At 54.3% G+C, this 14,808-nt stretch overlaps 2 protein-coding genes across 2 annotated transcripts; both read right to left on the bottom strand.

Annotated features, from left to right (window-relative positions):
• Nucleotides 1-131: 131 nt before the first annotated feature.
• Nucleotides 132-5,641, bottom strand: LOC131215198 (phospholipid-transporting ATPase ABCA3-like). The gene is made up of 8 exons (XM_058209586.1): nt 5,430-5,641; nt 5,147-5,351; nt 4,794-5,072; nt 2,255-4,714; nt 1,911-2,187; nt 1,478-1,834; nt 384-1,404; nt 132-312 (listed from the first exon to the last, which is right to left on the bottom strand). The coding sequence occupies exons 1-8, from the start codon at nt 5,639-5,641 to the stop codon at nt 132-134; spliced, it is 4,992 nt and encodes a 1,663-aa protein (XP_058065569.1).
• Nucleotides 5,642-6,833: 1,192 nt separating this feature from the next.
• LOC131216103 (phospholipid-transporting ATPase ABCA3-like) lies at nt 6,834-14,523 on the bottom strand. Its single transcript, XM_058210514.1, has 6 exons — nt 14,312-14,523; nt 13,748-14,237; nt 11,427-13,676; nt 8,851-9,060; nt 7,106-8,778; nt 6,834-7,020 (listed from the first exon to the last, which is right to left on the bottom strand). Exons 1-6 carry the CDS (start codon nt 14,521-14,523, stop codon nt 6,834-6,836), a joined length of 5,022 nt encoding a protein of 1,673 aa, XP_058066497.1.
• Between the last annotated feature and the right edge of the window lie 285 nt (nt 14,524-14,808).

Below are 14,808 nucleotides of genomic sequence, written 5' to 3'. Positions count from 1 at the left end.
AAATTGATCGTTGTATATTCCGGTTGGCGCTCGTGTTTGACTTAGGTTATTCCTGTTTAACGTCCATCAATCCTGCGTCGAACGCGTCACGGTGTAATAAATAGAGCTGGATGCGGGCTTCTCCCGCATCTTCAGCTAGTTTCCCGCTGCAGTTTGGTGAAGAACAAGAACACCTGCTCCAGTGAGGTCTGCCCGAGCGCGTAATCCTCGATATCGAGCACACGCTTGGCTTCCTCCATCAGTCCGAACATCGTCGACCAGCGTGTGTTGGCGGACGGGATCTGATACGTAACGGACTCCAGGTACTCCTCCCTATAACGCCGAAGGAAACGGATGACCACTGCGGCTAAGACAAACAAAACCAAGCACTCGAGAGGACTTACTTGAGCTGGGCCAACGGGAATCGTTCCACGACGTACCGCTTAACGTTGTCGAGCCGCCCGTCATCGGCCGTTTCCACCCGTTTCAGCTTAATCGTCAGAAAGTAGCCATTCGAGAACTTGTTCTTCAGGTGCTGCGTCGACCCGAGACACTTAAACTCCCCGTTCACCATGATGGCCAGCCGGGTGCAGAGCGCCTCACACTCCTCCATGCTGTGTGACGTCAGGACGATCGATTTGCCCGCGGCCCGTTCCTTGCACACCACGTCCCACAGTTGCCTCCGTGCGCCCGGGTCCATGCCCGTTGTTGGTTCGTCCAGATACACCACCGCCGGGTTACCCATCAGCGCCAGCGCCGTGCTAAGCTTCCGTTTGTTTCCCCCACTGTACGCCTTCGTCTGCTTGTCGATGTGCTTTCCGAAGTTGAGCTCCTCCGCCAGTCGCAGCGAAAGGGCCGCAACGTCCGCCGTTGGAACCCCGCGCAGCAGGGCGAAGATCTTCAAAGTTTCGCGCCCCGTCAGGTCGTCGATCAGGGCGTCGAACTGTGGGCAGTACCCGATCCGGCGGTGCACCTCGTTCATGCTGCTCTTCAGGCTGACCCCGTTGATCCACGCCTCGCCGTGCGAGATACTCTCGTCGCCCGTCATCATCTTGAACGTGGAAGTCTTGCCGGCCCCGTTCACGCCGAGCAAACCGAAGCACTGCGAGTGCTCGACGGCCAGCGACAGCTGGTTGACGGCCAGGAACTTCTTGTAGTACTTGGTCACATCGCGCAGCACCAAATTGTTGGCCACTATTTCGGCCCCCGTCAGCTCACGCACGCGCCTCTTCTCGGCCAGCACGTCCGAGTCGGTATCATCCCCTTCGGTGGGCGGTACGGTCCGGCTCGCCTTACGCCCGAACAACCTGTCCAGTACCCGGTACTCCACGAACATCAGCAGCAGGAACGAAACCAAGCCCACCACGAACAGGTACATAAGATTGCGGCTGATGCCGGTGCGTTCGAAGGTAAACACGGCCGTGTCTGAAACGGATGTCGACAGGGGACATTAGAGTAGGAGACAAGTGTGCACGTTGCGCTGTGCAGCGCGACTTACTGCAGCACTGCGGGAATTCCTGGCAGAGGAGCTCCGGCGTACAGTCCGGTATCAGTTCGCACTGCGAGTCGCAAACCTCTGCCGTGGCCACGGCGATGTTCATATTGCTCAGCGAGTGACTGAGCGCAAACAGGGGGAATATCAGGAAGGCCCACTCCATGCCCTCGGCCACGTCCATTAGGTCGAAGCCGTCGAACAGCAGCAGAAACACGGTCATGAAGAAGATCGTTCCGGTGAAGATGTTGAGGATCATCATCTTCACGAAACCGCTGGCCGGTATGTCGAAGGCGAACGAGAACAGGTAGGTGAGCGGTAGGAACGCAAAACCGAACACCACCATCACGAGGATCACCCGTCCTGGAATGGCGGAGCGAAGCGATCAGACCAGAACAGTAAGTGCTGCTCACAACACACCACCGGCCCCCTAACTCACCAATTTCTTCCCCAGTCGACCAGCCATCCTCCTGGAACGCGGCCAGCACGGCCACGTAAAACATGACCGTTACCAGGAACGTGCAGAAGTCCCACAGGAATGAGACCGCCCAGAAGCCCAGCACATTGGCGCCGCTGACAAACTGCAGTAGCTTGGAGCGGGTGACGCGTTCCTTGATGTAGAACATAATGTAGAGCGCTGCAACGAACGCCATCGCGAAACCCGTATTGAACGCCAACTGGAAGCCCATGTTGTTGCCCGCCTGCAGTTGGGTGAACTGTGTGGCGAAATTAAAACCGTTACATCAACACCCCTCTAGACTGCACGGACTTCACGGAACATACTCTCGTTTCTGGTCGGAACGGCAGCGGATGATTGGTCAGCAGCAGTGAGCACTGGGCACAGACCGATCGCAGCATCGCGTTGTAGAACGTGTTCAGCGCGAGCGGGGCCGTGTGGTACGCTTGCGCGTTGAACCAGACCGTGTGGTTGGTGGGGGTGATGGACGCCGCGATCATCAACTGATTGTTGACCTGCGGCAAGTTTTCACCGTACCGCCGCAGGATGTAATCCACCATCGGGTCGCTGATCGTACGGAGCGTCCGATCGGATCCCGCACCCTCGAAGAGCTGCTGGTAAGCCTGTATGACGCCCAGACTAGCCGCATCCGTGGCCGTGCCCTCCAGAACGGTTTCGGTTGTGGTGTAACTGTCGAAGCTGATCGTCAGTGGTGGCAGCGAGAGATTGTCGGGAGTCGATCGCGCAATCACCACGGTCATAATGACGAAGAAAATCGGGATGAATATTTGCACCAGCATGGCGATCCAGGCGCGCCTCGTAGCGATCGCTTTCTTCAGCAGCATGGCCCACAGTTGGTTCCTGAGCAGCGGAAACCCACTGAGCAGCTTCAGGTCCGAGTCCCCGCTCTCCAGCGCAAGCGTGACCGTCGATCCATTCGTTGGGTAGACCGTGTTGGGACGCTCCTCGGTGTCACCGTCAGTCGGTGATTTTTTGCCCAACGTATGGGAATCGCTACCGACACGGAGGAACACCTCCTCCAGGGTGGTCAGCGATATACCGTAGCTGGTGATACCGAGCGAGTCCGAGTGGTTTTCAAGATCCTGCAGCAGCGGCTGGAATACGCCCGTGTGGCTATCATCCAACACGTACGACAGCTCCGTTCCAATGTCCGTGTCCACCGCCAGGTTGGCGATGTGCTGGCGCAACAGTGTGGTAACGCGCCCCGAATCACAACCGTCCGCCTTCACGCAGATCAGCCGATAGCCTACCCCGAATCGCTTCTTCAAGAAGAACGAAGAACCGGCCGCTTTCAGCTCACCATCAGCCATGATCGCGATCCGGTCACCCAGGATGTCTGCCTCGTCCATGAAGTGTGTCGACAGCAGGATCGTACGGCCCCGTTTCTCCTGGATGAGCAGATCCCAGAGAGCACGCCGAGCCGTGGGGTCCATGCCGGAAGTGGGCTCATCGCAGAACACTACCTTGGAGCCTCCGCAGAGGGCCACACCGACGGCCAGCTTCCGTTTCATGCCACCGGACAGGGTGTGGCTCTGGGCGTGCCGTTTGTCCTCCAGCTGCAGCACCGACACGTAGTGATCGATCTCCCGTTCGATGGCCTTCGACGGGATGCCTTTGAGGCGAGCGAAAAACTTTATGTGCTCCCCGACGGTCATTTCGTTGAACAATACGTTGTGCTGCGGGCAGAGCCCAAGTGACTTGCGAGCCCCCTCGATGTTGGTGCGAATATCACAGTCGTTGATGAGGGCCGTGCCGGACGTCGGCGAAAACACGCCCGTCAGCATCGACATGGTGGTCGTCTTGCCGGCCCCGTTGTGCCCCAGCAGGACCGTGATCTGATCCTCGAACATACTCAGGTGCAGCCCCTTAACGGCCGCCTTCGTCTTGTTGAACACCTTCCGCAGACCCTTGATCCGTATGCCGGCGTGCTTGCCGACGGGTTCCGGTTCCACGTTCTCCGTTCCATCGGGCGCCTCAGCCGAGTCGTCGACCGCGGTCACCCGGTTGGTCCAGAACTTTTTCGTCACCGGGAAGTACCAAGGTTCGGCCACGCCGTACTCCCCTGGGAACACTTTCTCCACGTAGAGCGCGATCAGCAGGTAAATGGCGGAGTCGGCCAGCAGCATCATCATCGTTGCCCCGACACTCAGATCGTCGTCCACCGTGACCGGGTCGAACATGTTGGACCACTGCAGCCCACTGGTGGTGCCCTCGTGACGCATGATCAACATGAAGCCGAACGACATGGCCGAGTTGTGGAAGAGGCAGAGAACCAGCTTCGCCGATAGCGACATGGTGTCGTAGTTCGAGAACGCAATGTTATACGGCATCACAAACACGAACCACATCAGACCGGCAATGCCGGACGCGGTGTTCGCCTTCGAGAAGAACGTGCTCATCATAAAACAGAACGTGATCGTGGCCAGGCTGTAGATGAACAGGTAGAACCAGATCGCGAACCAATTGGCGAACGTGAAGATGGCCAATTCGGTGTTGGTTGTGATGCTCACGCAAAGTAGCACCGTTATGATCGAGATCGAGATGAGCAGAAGGGTAATGCACTTGACGAACCACGCCGACCAGTGCAGCCAGCTCGAGAGACCCATGATCTTCATGGCCTCTTTCAACTGTTTCTCCTTTTCCACCGTGATGTACTCGACCGTGTTGATGGCGGTGTAGAAAAACGCGATCACTATGATCAGTGGCAGCAAGTTCTCCAGCCCGGTCAGCAGTGGGTCACTGTAGAACGGTGGGTAAGGGTAGCGCTAGAGAGAGAGAGAAGGAGAACGTGATCCGATACTGGCCCAATTTGCGTTCAATTCCGGCCCGAATGGGGACTCTTACGCTCAGATAAACATCCGGCAGCTGGTAGTTGGGGGCACGCTCGAGCACAATGGAGCGCGAGATGGCACTCTGCAGCTGCAGGAACGTCTCGTTGTAGTAGTTGGCCGGGTAGCCCGCATCGTCGCGCTCGTACTGCCGTGCGCCGGGCACCTGGAACGAGGGAAAGATTCGCTCCGTCTGCCAGTTGTTCCAGAATTCGCTTCCCGTCTCGCGGAACGTTCGCATCTCGCTCGGATAGCGCAGGGACAGTATCGTTTGGTCAGGCAGTTGTGTCAAGCTCTGGTAGGTACAAGTGCGTTCGATTAGCGATAGTGTATCGGAAGACTTCACGACCGGGCGGGCCGGCTACTCACAGCGTAAGCGTCCGGGAACTCGACGCCAGCGAGTACATTGTTGACCTGCAGATAAGTCTGCATGGCTTGCGCATTGGTGAACGCTAGCACCTGGAGGTTCTCGTCCAAAAATGACACCGAATGCTGCACGATGCTCTCGAGAACCGGATTCTGAGGCGAGTACCCGATGGTGTATATGATTTGCGGGCTAATCTCAGGATTGAGACTATTTTTGGTGGGGCGAAAGTAGACGATTAGAGGGCCAATAAAAAGGCGTATCTGAAGAGGAAACGGACGTCCTTACCGAAGGTGGGAGATAGTGTTCAGTTCGAGTGGATTGAACACGGTCGGCTGGTGGAATTGCTCGGCGTCCACTAATCCGCGGATTACTATGAGCAGAACACACGCCAGTATCGGAATGAGGATTTCGAACAGCGTCTGCAGGTAGTGACGCTGGGTGATGATCCTGTTTTTCCAGAGGAGCAAGACGAACTTGCCCCAGTTTGAGGTACTCATTTTCGGGATCCCAACCTGCACCAACGGAACAGAACAGAAGGGTCAGATTCCCTTTCCGAAAAGGATGACAAACTACGAAACGAATTCACTGTTTTGGGTTTGTTGCGTTCATCGTACAGCTCGGTTTCTAGACACAGTCCGATTTCCGGTCCGCGTGCCAATTACGCCGGCGATCGTGAATCTCGGAAAAGTATCCTTATCGTACGCAGTAATCACGATAACAGCAGCTTAGCGCTGGGTCAGTTTGGTCAGCCCTACGGCGGTTCTGCGTCAAACGTACATTTGGCGGCGTCACTTGCGAAATTGTATCTCACTTTTATCGGCCACCCAACCCACCTGTTACGCATAGGTCGAAGGGAAGGGTGATTCACTACTACGCTAGACGAAAACGCCTTATGTACTGAAAACACTGCCACGTAACATTAATGGATTCCCCGATACACGCCTAGCGCAGCACTAGGTCAGGGTTTGCATCAATCTTTACCACAAAGTCCTGCGACACCTACATTTTTCCCAAATGTCCTTCTGACACCCGCGGAGTTCAATGTCCAGTTCACGGTCACCGGTGGTAAGGCACAGCACTGAACTGGCAATCAGCGTCCTAATGATGCACGGTGGAACGGAAATAAAAGGGATTCGATATCCCATGGGCCATAATTATGTGCGCGTGCCACCTCGATTCCCGCCAACACTTCTCTTCCCATCAAGCGACACTTACCTGGTGCTACGTGTTTTCGTCCTGGACCTGTACCTCTCGAGTGGACCGCCAATACTAGACTGACCAGCGCTTCCCCGTTCGTTGGTTAGTGTACCTTTATCGCTGGAGTCGGCTACAGGTGCGAGCGATTGATCCACGGTATAAGCCGGCCGCCGATACCTTCCGATAACGCCGCGTAGCCACCGCGGACTGGAGTCACAGGAAGTCGGCCGACTCCGAAGTGCGATTAACGATAGGGAACCTCATCAATGATTCACGTGCTTTCGGAACCAGGTAAAACGTGTAGGCGAGCGAGAAAAATGCACGCCGCACGGGTTGGGTTATTAGCTTACATTTGTGTCGTTTTTATTATTACTTCACTATCCTTTACTGAGCATCAGCGCATCTACGTTAGACGGGAATTGGAACCGGACGTTTCTCCTCCAGCTATAGGAGTAAGGGGAATGAAAACGGAACAGAACGGAGCTCACGGAGCTAACTGTCATCGGTGACTCGTTGGTATTTGGTGAAGAACAGGAACACCTGCTCGAGCGAAGTCTGCCCGAGTGCGTAGTCCTCGATGTCGAGCGTCTTCTTCGCTTCCTCCATCAGCCCGAACATTGTGGACCACTTCAGCTCGGACTGGGTGATGTGGTACGTCATAGAGTCGTGGTACTCCTCCCTGGCAGATAAAACAATACCGGATCGATCAATGAAACCCCAACCCGAATCGAGCCCTTTTTACTCTCCCGCGGGGGGGCACTTACTTGAGTAGGGCTTGTGAGAAGCTGCTCGCTACGAATTGCTTCACGAGATCTCCGTTCGCCGGTAGCCCCGTGTCTGTGCGTTTCAGCTTGATCGTCAGGAAGTATCCCTTCGAAAACTTGTTCTTCAGGTGCTGCGTCGACCCGAGACACCGGAACTCCCCGTTCACCATGATGGCCAGCCGGGTGCAGAGCGCCTCACACTCCTCCATGCTGTGCGACGTCAGGACGATCGATTTGCCCGCCTTCTTCACGTTAATGATCACGTTCCAGAGGTGTCGCTTCGCGCCCGGGTCCATGCCGGTCGTCGGCTCGTCCAGATACACGACCGCCGGGTTCGCCAGCAGCGCCAGGGCCGTGCTGAGCTTCCGTTTATTGCCTCCACTGTACTCCTTGACGCGCTTGTCGATGTGCTTCATAAAGTTAAGCTCCTCCGCCAGGCGTAACGTCTCAAAGCCGATCTCGTGCTTCGGGATACCCCGGAGCAGCGCGTAGATGCGGAGCGTTTCCCGTCCGGTCAGGTCTTCCAGCAGGGCATCGAACTGTGGACAGTAGCCGATCACTTTGTGCACCTGGTTCAGGTTGCTCTTGAGACTGATGCCCTTCACCCAGGCTTCGCCGGACGAAATGTTTTCATCGCCGGTCAGCATCTTGAAGGTGGAAGTCTTGCCGGCTCCGTTCACTCCGAGCAACCCGAAACACTCCGATCCGTCCACCGATACGCACAGTTGGTCGACGGCCAAAAACTTGCCATAGTACTTAGTCAGATCGCTCACCACCAGATTGCTGTTGGTCAGCTCGGCCTCGGTCAGAGCCTTCACGCGTTGCTTCTCATGCCACACGTCATCGTCCAACGCAGAGCCATCGCCCGATTGGACACCGGCCGATCCCGGCGATCGCCGACGACGCTTGAAGATTCGTTCGAGAACGTGGAACTCCACGCCCATCAGCACGAGGAATGTCAGCAGACCGACCATTCCCATAAACATGAGCTGCCGATTGATGCCGGTGTTCTGCCAGGAGAAGATGTTCGTATCGCAGCACTGCGGCAACAGGGAGCAGATATACTCCGGCGAGCACAGATCCACCGTCTCCTCGGTGCACTGTTCGCGGCAGACCGACTCCGTCGTCGAGAGCACGTTGATATTGCTGAGGCTCTGGCTGAGCGAAAACAGTGGGAAGATCATGAACGCCCACTCGAGCCCATTCGCTACGTCTTGCAGGTCGAATGCGTCAAACTTGAGCAGAAACACGGCGGTGAAGAAGATCGTCCCGCTGAAAATGTTTACGATCATCATCTTCACGAACCCGGTGGCGGGCACTTCGAACCAGAACGAGAACAGGTAGGTAACGGGCAGGAACGCGATCCCGAACACGAGCAGCACCAGGAACACCCGGCCGAGCTCCTCGAACGTGGCCCAGCCCTCCTCCTGGAAGGCGGCCAGTGTGGCTATGTAAATCAATGCCGTCACGATGTACGTCACGAAATCCCACAGGAACGATACGATCCAGAAGGTGAAAACGTTGATGCCGCTGACGAACTGGAGCAGCTTGGCGCGGCTCGTCCGCTCCTTGATGTAAAACATGATGTAGAGCGCCGCGATGAAGGACATCGCGAAGCCGGTATTGAAGGAAATCTGGAACCCAAGATTGTTGCCCGCCTGTAGCTGGGTGAACTGTGGACGAAACCGAAACCGAGCGAATCAGAATGCAGCTGCATCTGTGGACCATCATCCCTGGACACTTACCCTGGTTTCTGCCTTGAACGGCAGCGGCTTATTGATGATGGTGATCTCGTACGCTTTACTGATCGATTTGATGATCGCGTTGTACATAAAGTTTACGGCCAGTGGAGCCGTATGGTAACCGGTCGGATTCCACCAAACCGTGTGGTTGGTGCTCGTTATCGAGGCTGCCGCCATGTACTGGCGATTCACGAGACCAATATTTTCGGTTGACTGAAAGGAAGGGAGCGACGGAAGTTGTAGTACAGCAATGACCAATCATTCCCTGCTTAACAGTTGCCCGGTGTAGACGTGTTTTAGTGAACAACGGTGCAAAGTATAAACGGTGAAGTGAAGACGAAGTGCAGGTGTGAAAGTGCAACCATAAACCAAATGGCAACCAAGGGCAACCATAAACCTAATGCTAGCATTTGTCAGGCTTACATTAAGGAAAACTTAATCATCAAAACAAAAATCGACAACAGAGTGAGCGCATATGAGGCTCGTAAAATTGTCGAAAGCAATACTAACACCACCAACTCTGCCCAAACTTATGTCAGCAAAGTAAATGAAAGGCTTAATAACGAAAACCCGAACAAAGAGCACGATAAAATTAACCAACTCCAAATTACCCTTGATACCATTTTAAAAAGCCCGGAATTAATGAGAAAAGAAATTAGCGAACTCCAAGCAGAAAAAGCTCAGTTACGCGCACGTAACAGCGAGCTAGAAAACGAACAGAAAACCCTCTTATTACCCCCTCTTCAACCCCCGTCTCCTCCCCAACCCACTCTCTATCCTCCACTACTCCCACCTCCTCCCCCTCCAGCTCCGATTCCGAAGCCGAGTCGGAGTGCAGGCAGACGGATGTAGAGATGCATCCCGAGCCTGCTGCGACGGTCAAGAGACCAGTATATTCTTCCTCGGAAAGTGAGGGACAAAGTCCCCAAAAACCAATAAAGGAAAACCCTCCGCTAAAAGACCCACCCATAACAAATAAGTTCATCCAAACCCTTAAACCCCCACCTCACCTCCCTAAGCCTCACAGTGATAGACACAACCCACCAAACAATTAATAATTCAAATATAGCAATACCCAAGCTAGCAATGTCATGGAACATCAGGGGTTTTAACACCGACCACTAATTATCGCTCTCCAAGAAGTCCTAAGTATTAATGATAATGGGCTCAAAACAAGTCCCTTAAAGGACTTTGCATGGACCCACAAACACTTCACCAACATACACCACACAGTAAGCCTAGGCATACATAACACCTGTCCTCGTAACGAAATCCCACTCAACACCACACTTCCTGCCATAGCCATCAGGGCACTAGCCCCAATAGAGTCAACAATAGTTTGTCTATACCTCCCTCACAAACTAACACAGAATGAACTAAACAATAAACTCACTGACCTTCTTGTCCAACTTCCTCCTCCCATGATTCTGCTTGGTGACTTCAACGCACACCACAGAGCATGGAGCCACCATATTACCAACTCCAAAGGAAAAATACTGCACCCAATCTTTGATACCAGCCACATAACCCCAATATATAACAGCAAGTCCACATTCATCTCCCAGTTAAATAACAGCAACACCACACTCGTCATCTTAAAGAAGCGACTAAAAGCCACATCAACCTTTTTCGCATGCTCGGATGCGGCAAACACCGCGCAGTCCGCAGCACCCTCATCACAATACTCAAAAACTGGTTCCTTCCAAAACTTCTCTACGGCGCTGAAATATTTAGCTTCGCTGATCAGAGAGTCGTTGAACTCCTCGCACCTATTTACCATACTGCAATTCGGACCAGCACCAGCCCCACCGACTCCACCCTATGTGAGATAGCACTACTACCGTTCCACCTGGTTCTTCTTAAAAAACTAACCAATTCCACAAGCAGACTAATAGAAAAAGGGTTCAAACCCACCAACCTCCTCAAACGAACAAACAAAACACTCTTCTCCCTAATCCAAGGGAATACAATAGCCGACAACCCCGCTAATCAAGCCAGACCGAACCGTCCAAACCGACCCAATGCAAATAGCAGGGATGCTTCGAAAATAACCTCTGAAAGCATTTCCAATCACTGGCAACGTGAATGGAACAAAAGCACCCGATCCCTCAGATACATTAAAACATCCATCCTCCCCTGGACGGACAACACCTCCAGCCAACATCAAAAAGTCCTACCTCGACTGAGAATAGGACACACCACACTAACACATGCACACCTATTAGGCCCAGCTCCATCCACTAAACCTCTATGTCAGCTCTGCGGAATTGACATTACAGTAGGCCACTTACTTGTGGACTGCTATGGATACTCCACAGAAAGAACCACTTGTAAAATAGACCAGGACATATCCCAAATCCTCTCCAACCATCCCAACCAGGAACGTAAACTACTAAACTTCCTCAGAAGAACCGGATTATACACCCAAATCTGAATACTTTCAGATAAACTTCAACCAGCAACAACTTCAAGTATAGACTACAATAGCCAACTAAGAGACGAATGAAGCCCCGTGCTCAAAGTCTCTATAATAACACAACAACAACAGCCATGACCAATTTTGTTTTCCACCAACGTACCAACTCCAGGATGTGCTGCACAATGTCCCTGTTGATCACCTCCAATTGGTGGGTGCCGGGAAGCGACTCAAATATCGCCTTGTAGCCGTCGATGAATGCGCCCGATGGTCCCGAGTCCTGCAGAATGGTGTTTGTCGCAGAATAGTTGTACACGTTGATCGGTATCGGTGGCAAATCGGTCTGCCCGGGGAACGTGCGCACGATCACGACGGTGACGATCACGAAATAGATCGGAATCAACGCCTGCACCAGCATCTGCACCCAGCTCCGCTTGCTCGAGATGTACTTCTTCAGGAACATCGCAAACAGTTGGTTCCACACGAGACTGGAACCGTCCAGCAGGGGCTGGGTGTCACTGGACCCGTTTACCGTCACCGTCGACGCACCGCTCAGCCCATTCCCGTGGCTCTCCTCCGTATCGATCACGGTTCCCGATTTTTGGTCCAACGCGTACGAGTCACTACCGACACGCAGAAACACTTCCTCCATCGTGGTCAGCGAAATGCCGTAGCTGGTCAGCCCGCACTGTTCCACGTTGTCCTCCAGGTCGCACAGCAGGTCCTGAAACACGGCCGTATAGTTCTCGTTCAGCACGTACGATAGCTCCGAGCCGATGTCGGTGTCGATGTCGATGTTGGGAATGTGCTTCCGCAGGATACCGGTGAGTCGGCCCCGGTCACAGTTGGCACCCTTCACGCAGATCAGCCGATAGCCCACCCCGAACCGTTTCTTCAGGAAGAACGAAGAACCGCACGCTTTCAGCTCACCCTCGGCCATGATCGCGATACGGTCCCCCAGGATGTCCGCCTCGTCCATGAAGTGCGTCGACAGCAGGATCGTGCGGCCTTGCTTCTCTTTGATCAGCAAATCCCACAGGGCGCGGCGGGCCGACGGGTCCATACCGGAAGTGGGCTCATCGCAGAGCACCACCTTCGAGCCACCGCACAGAGCGATGCCGACCGAGAGCTTCCGCTTCATGCCACCGGACAGCGTTTGCGATTGTTTGTTCAGCTTGTCCTCCAACTCCAGCAGCTGCACGTAGTGGCGAATCTCGTCCTTGATTTTCGACCGTGGCACACCCTTTAGCCGGGCGAAGAACTCGATATGCTCCGCCACAGTCATCTCGTTGAACAGCACATTGTGCTGGGGGCAGAGTCCAAGCGACCCTCGCACCGCGTCAATGTTGTTGCGGATATCGAACCCGTTGACCAGAGCCGTACCGGACGAGGGTGAAAACATGCCGGTTAACATCGACATGGTTGTCGTTTTGCCGGCTCCATTGTGTCCGAGCAGTACCGTGATCTGGTCTTCGTACATGTTGAGGTCCAGTCCCTGAACGGCCACCTTTTTCTTCGTAAACTGTTTCCGCAGCTTGCGGATCTGGATACCCGCGTGCTTGTTGTCCGGTTCGCGCTCCACGTTCGGTGTCTCCTCCTGTCTGCTGTGGTCGGTGCCTCCCTTGGCAACGTCGAGCGACTGCTGCGAGTCCTTGCACCAGAACTGTTTCGTCACCGGGAAGTACCACGGTTCGGCGATTCCGAAGTCCCCGGGGAACACCTTCTCCACGTACAGTGCGATCACCAGATAGATGAGGGCGTCCACCAGTAGCATCACCATCGTGTGCCCGACGGAAAAGTCGTCATCGACGGACACTGGGTCGAACAGGTTGGACCAGCGCAACCCGGTGGCCGTGCCCTCGTGGCGCATCATCAGCATGAAACCGAATGACATCGCGGAGTTCGAGAAAAGGCAGAGCGCCAGTTTGGCCCCCACCGCCATATCGTCGTAGTTCGAGAACGCGATGTTGTACGGGACGATCAAAATGAACCACAACAGACCGGCGATACCGGCCGCAATGTTGGCCTTGGAGAAGAACGTGCTCACCATAAAGCAGAAGCAGATCGTGGTGATGCTGAACACGAACAGATAGAACCACACCACCGTCCACTGGGCGTACTCGAAGATCGCCAGATCGGTGTTGGTGGTGAGTGTCACGCAAAGCAGTACCACGATCAGCGAGATCGATACGATCAGCAGGACCAGACACTTGACGAACCACGCCGACCAGTGCAGCCAGCTCGGCAGTCCCATGATCTTCATGGCTTCCTTCAACTGTTTCTCCTTCTCCACCGTGATGTACTTGACCGTGTTGATGGCGGTGTAGAAAAACGCGATCACTACGATCAGTGGAAGCAGATTTTCAAAGCCCGTCAACAGGGGATCACTATAGTACGGTGGGTACGGGAAGCGCTAAAAAGAAACGCCAGAAACGCCAGGTTAGTTCTGTGCGATCCGTCGTGGAAATACTACCGTCGGCTTACATTCAAATAAATGTCCGGCAGCTGGATCGTGGGATCCCGCTCGAGAATGATCGCCCGCGATATGGCGCTTTGGATGGCGATAAAGGACTCGTTGTAGTAGTTCGCCGGATAGCCACCATCGTCCCGCTCTCGTTCACGGGCACCGGCAATCTGGAACGACGGAAACATCAGCTCCGTCGCCCAGTTCGCCCAGAACGCCGTAAAGTCATCCTCCAGAGTACGCATCTCGCCCGGGAAGCGCAACGAAACGGTGACGTTGTCGGGTAGAGTGGTTGCCGTGCGGTAACTGTCCGGGAACTCGACACCCGCCAGCGAGTGGTTGAGGCGGAAGAAATCCTCCATCCGTTGACCCGTCTCGAACCCGACCAGATCGAGTGGTTCAAGAATTTGCTCCACCGCTCTGCTCATGATGCGCTCCGTCAACGGCGATTGTGGACTGTACGCCAGCACGAACGTTATCGGTGGCGTGATATCGGGGTTGGCTGCTGGCCTGGCGAGGAAGAACGTGGAAACGCGGTCGTATAGAACGGCCTTTCGATGGCTTATCTCGGACGCGCAACTTACATCATGTGCCGTACCGTGTTCATTTCCAGTGGGTTCCATTGGGTTGGCTCGTCGTAGATATCCGCGTCCACGAGACCGCGGACCACAATCAGAACGGCACATGCGATGGCCGGAATCAGGATCTCGAACGCTGTCTGCACGTAGTGGCGCTTCTGAATAATCCAGTTCTTCCACAGCAACAGCAGGAACTTATCCCAGCTGGAGGTGGCCATGGCTGGTGGCCCGAATCTGAATGCACAATTAGAGTATCTTCCGTCAACAACCATTACTGAGTTGGCGAATTTTAATCGCGACGAGAGACTTAGTCAGTGCCTAACGTTCATTCAGCCAAACCGTTTATCGAACCGGTGACCCGTTACATTCGTTATCAGCTGACAATAAATTCGCCTACAATCGCCAATAATCGGACGCGACTCCCACCGCTAATCTACAAGCACCAAGGCCAAAGCATAAAGTGGCAAATAGCTGAATGCTAGCATTACATTGTGAGTTTAAAA

Source organism: Anopheles bellator, chromosome 1, assembly GCF_943735745.2.
Source record: "Anopheles bellator chromosome 1, idAnoBellAS_SP24_06.2, whole genome shotgun sequence".
Classification (NCBI taxonomy): domain Eukaryota; kingdom Metazoa; phylum Arthropoda; class Insecta; order Diptera; family Culicidae; genus Anopheles; species Anopheles bellator.
The sequence above is the reverse complement of the archived record's forward strand: the minus strand, read 5'-3'. Positions and strand labels throughout refer to the sequence as shown.

Bases quoted from the DNA above. Each gene is read 5' to 3' on its own strand.
- LOC131215198 (XM_058209586.1), bottom strand. From the start codon at position 5,641: ATGAGTACCTCAAACTGGGGCAAGTTCGTCTTGCTCCTCTGGAAAAAC. The intron at 2,188-2,254 runs GTATGTTCCGTG...TTCGCCACACAG, and splicing joins CGTTCCGACCAGAAACGAGA to TTCACCCAACTGCAGGCGGG. The intron at 1,835-1,910 runs GTGAGTTAGGGG...CCGCCATTCCAG, and splicing joins GTCGACTGGGGAAGAAATTG to GACGGGTGATCCTCGTGATG.
- LOC131216103 (XM_058210514.1), bottom strand. From the start codon at position 14,523: ATGGCCACCTCCAGCTGGGATAAGTTCCTGCTGTTGCTGTGGAAGAAC. The intron at 8,779-8,850 runs GTAAGTGTCCAG...TTTCGTCCACAG, and splicing joins CGTTCAAGGCAGAAACCAGG to TTCACCCAGCTACAGGCGGG. The intron at 7,021-7,105 runs GTAAGTGCCCCC...TTTATCTGCCAG, and splicing joins TTCTCACAAGCCCTACTCAA to GGAGGAGTACCACGACTCTA.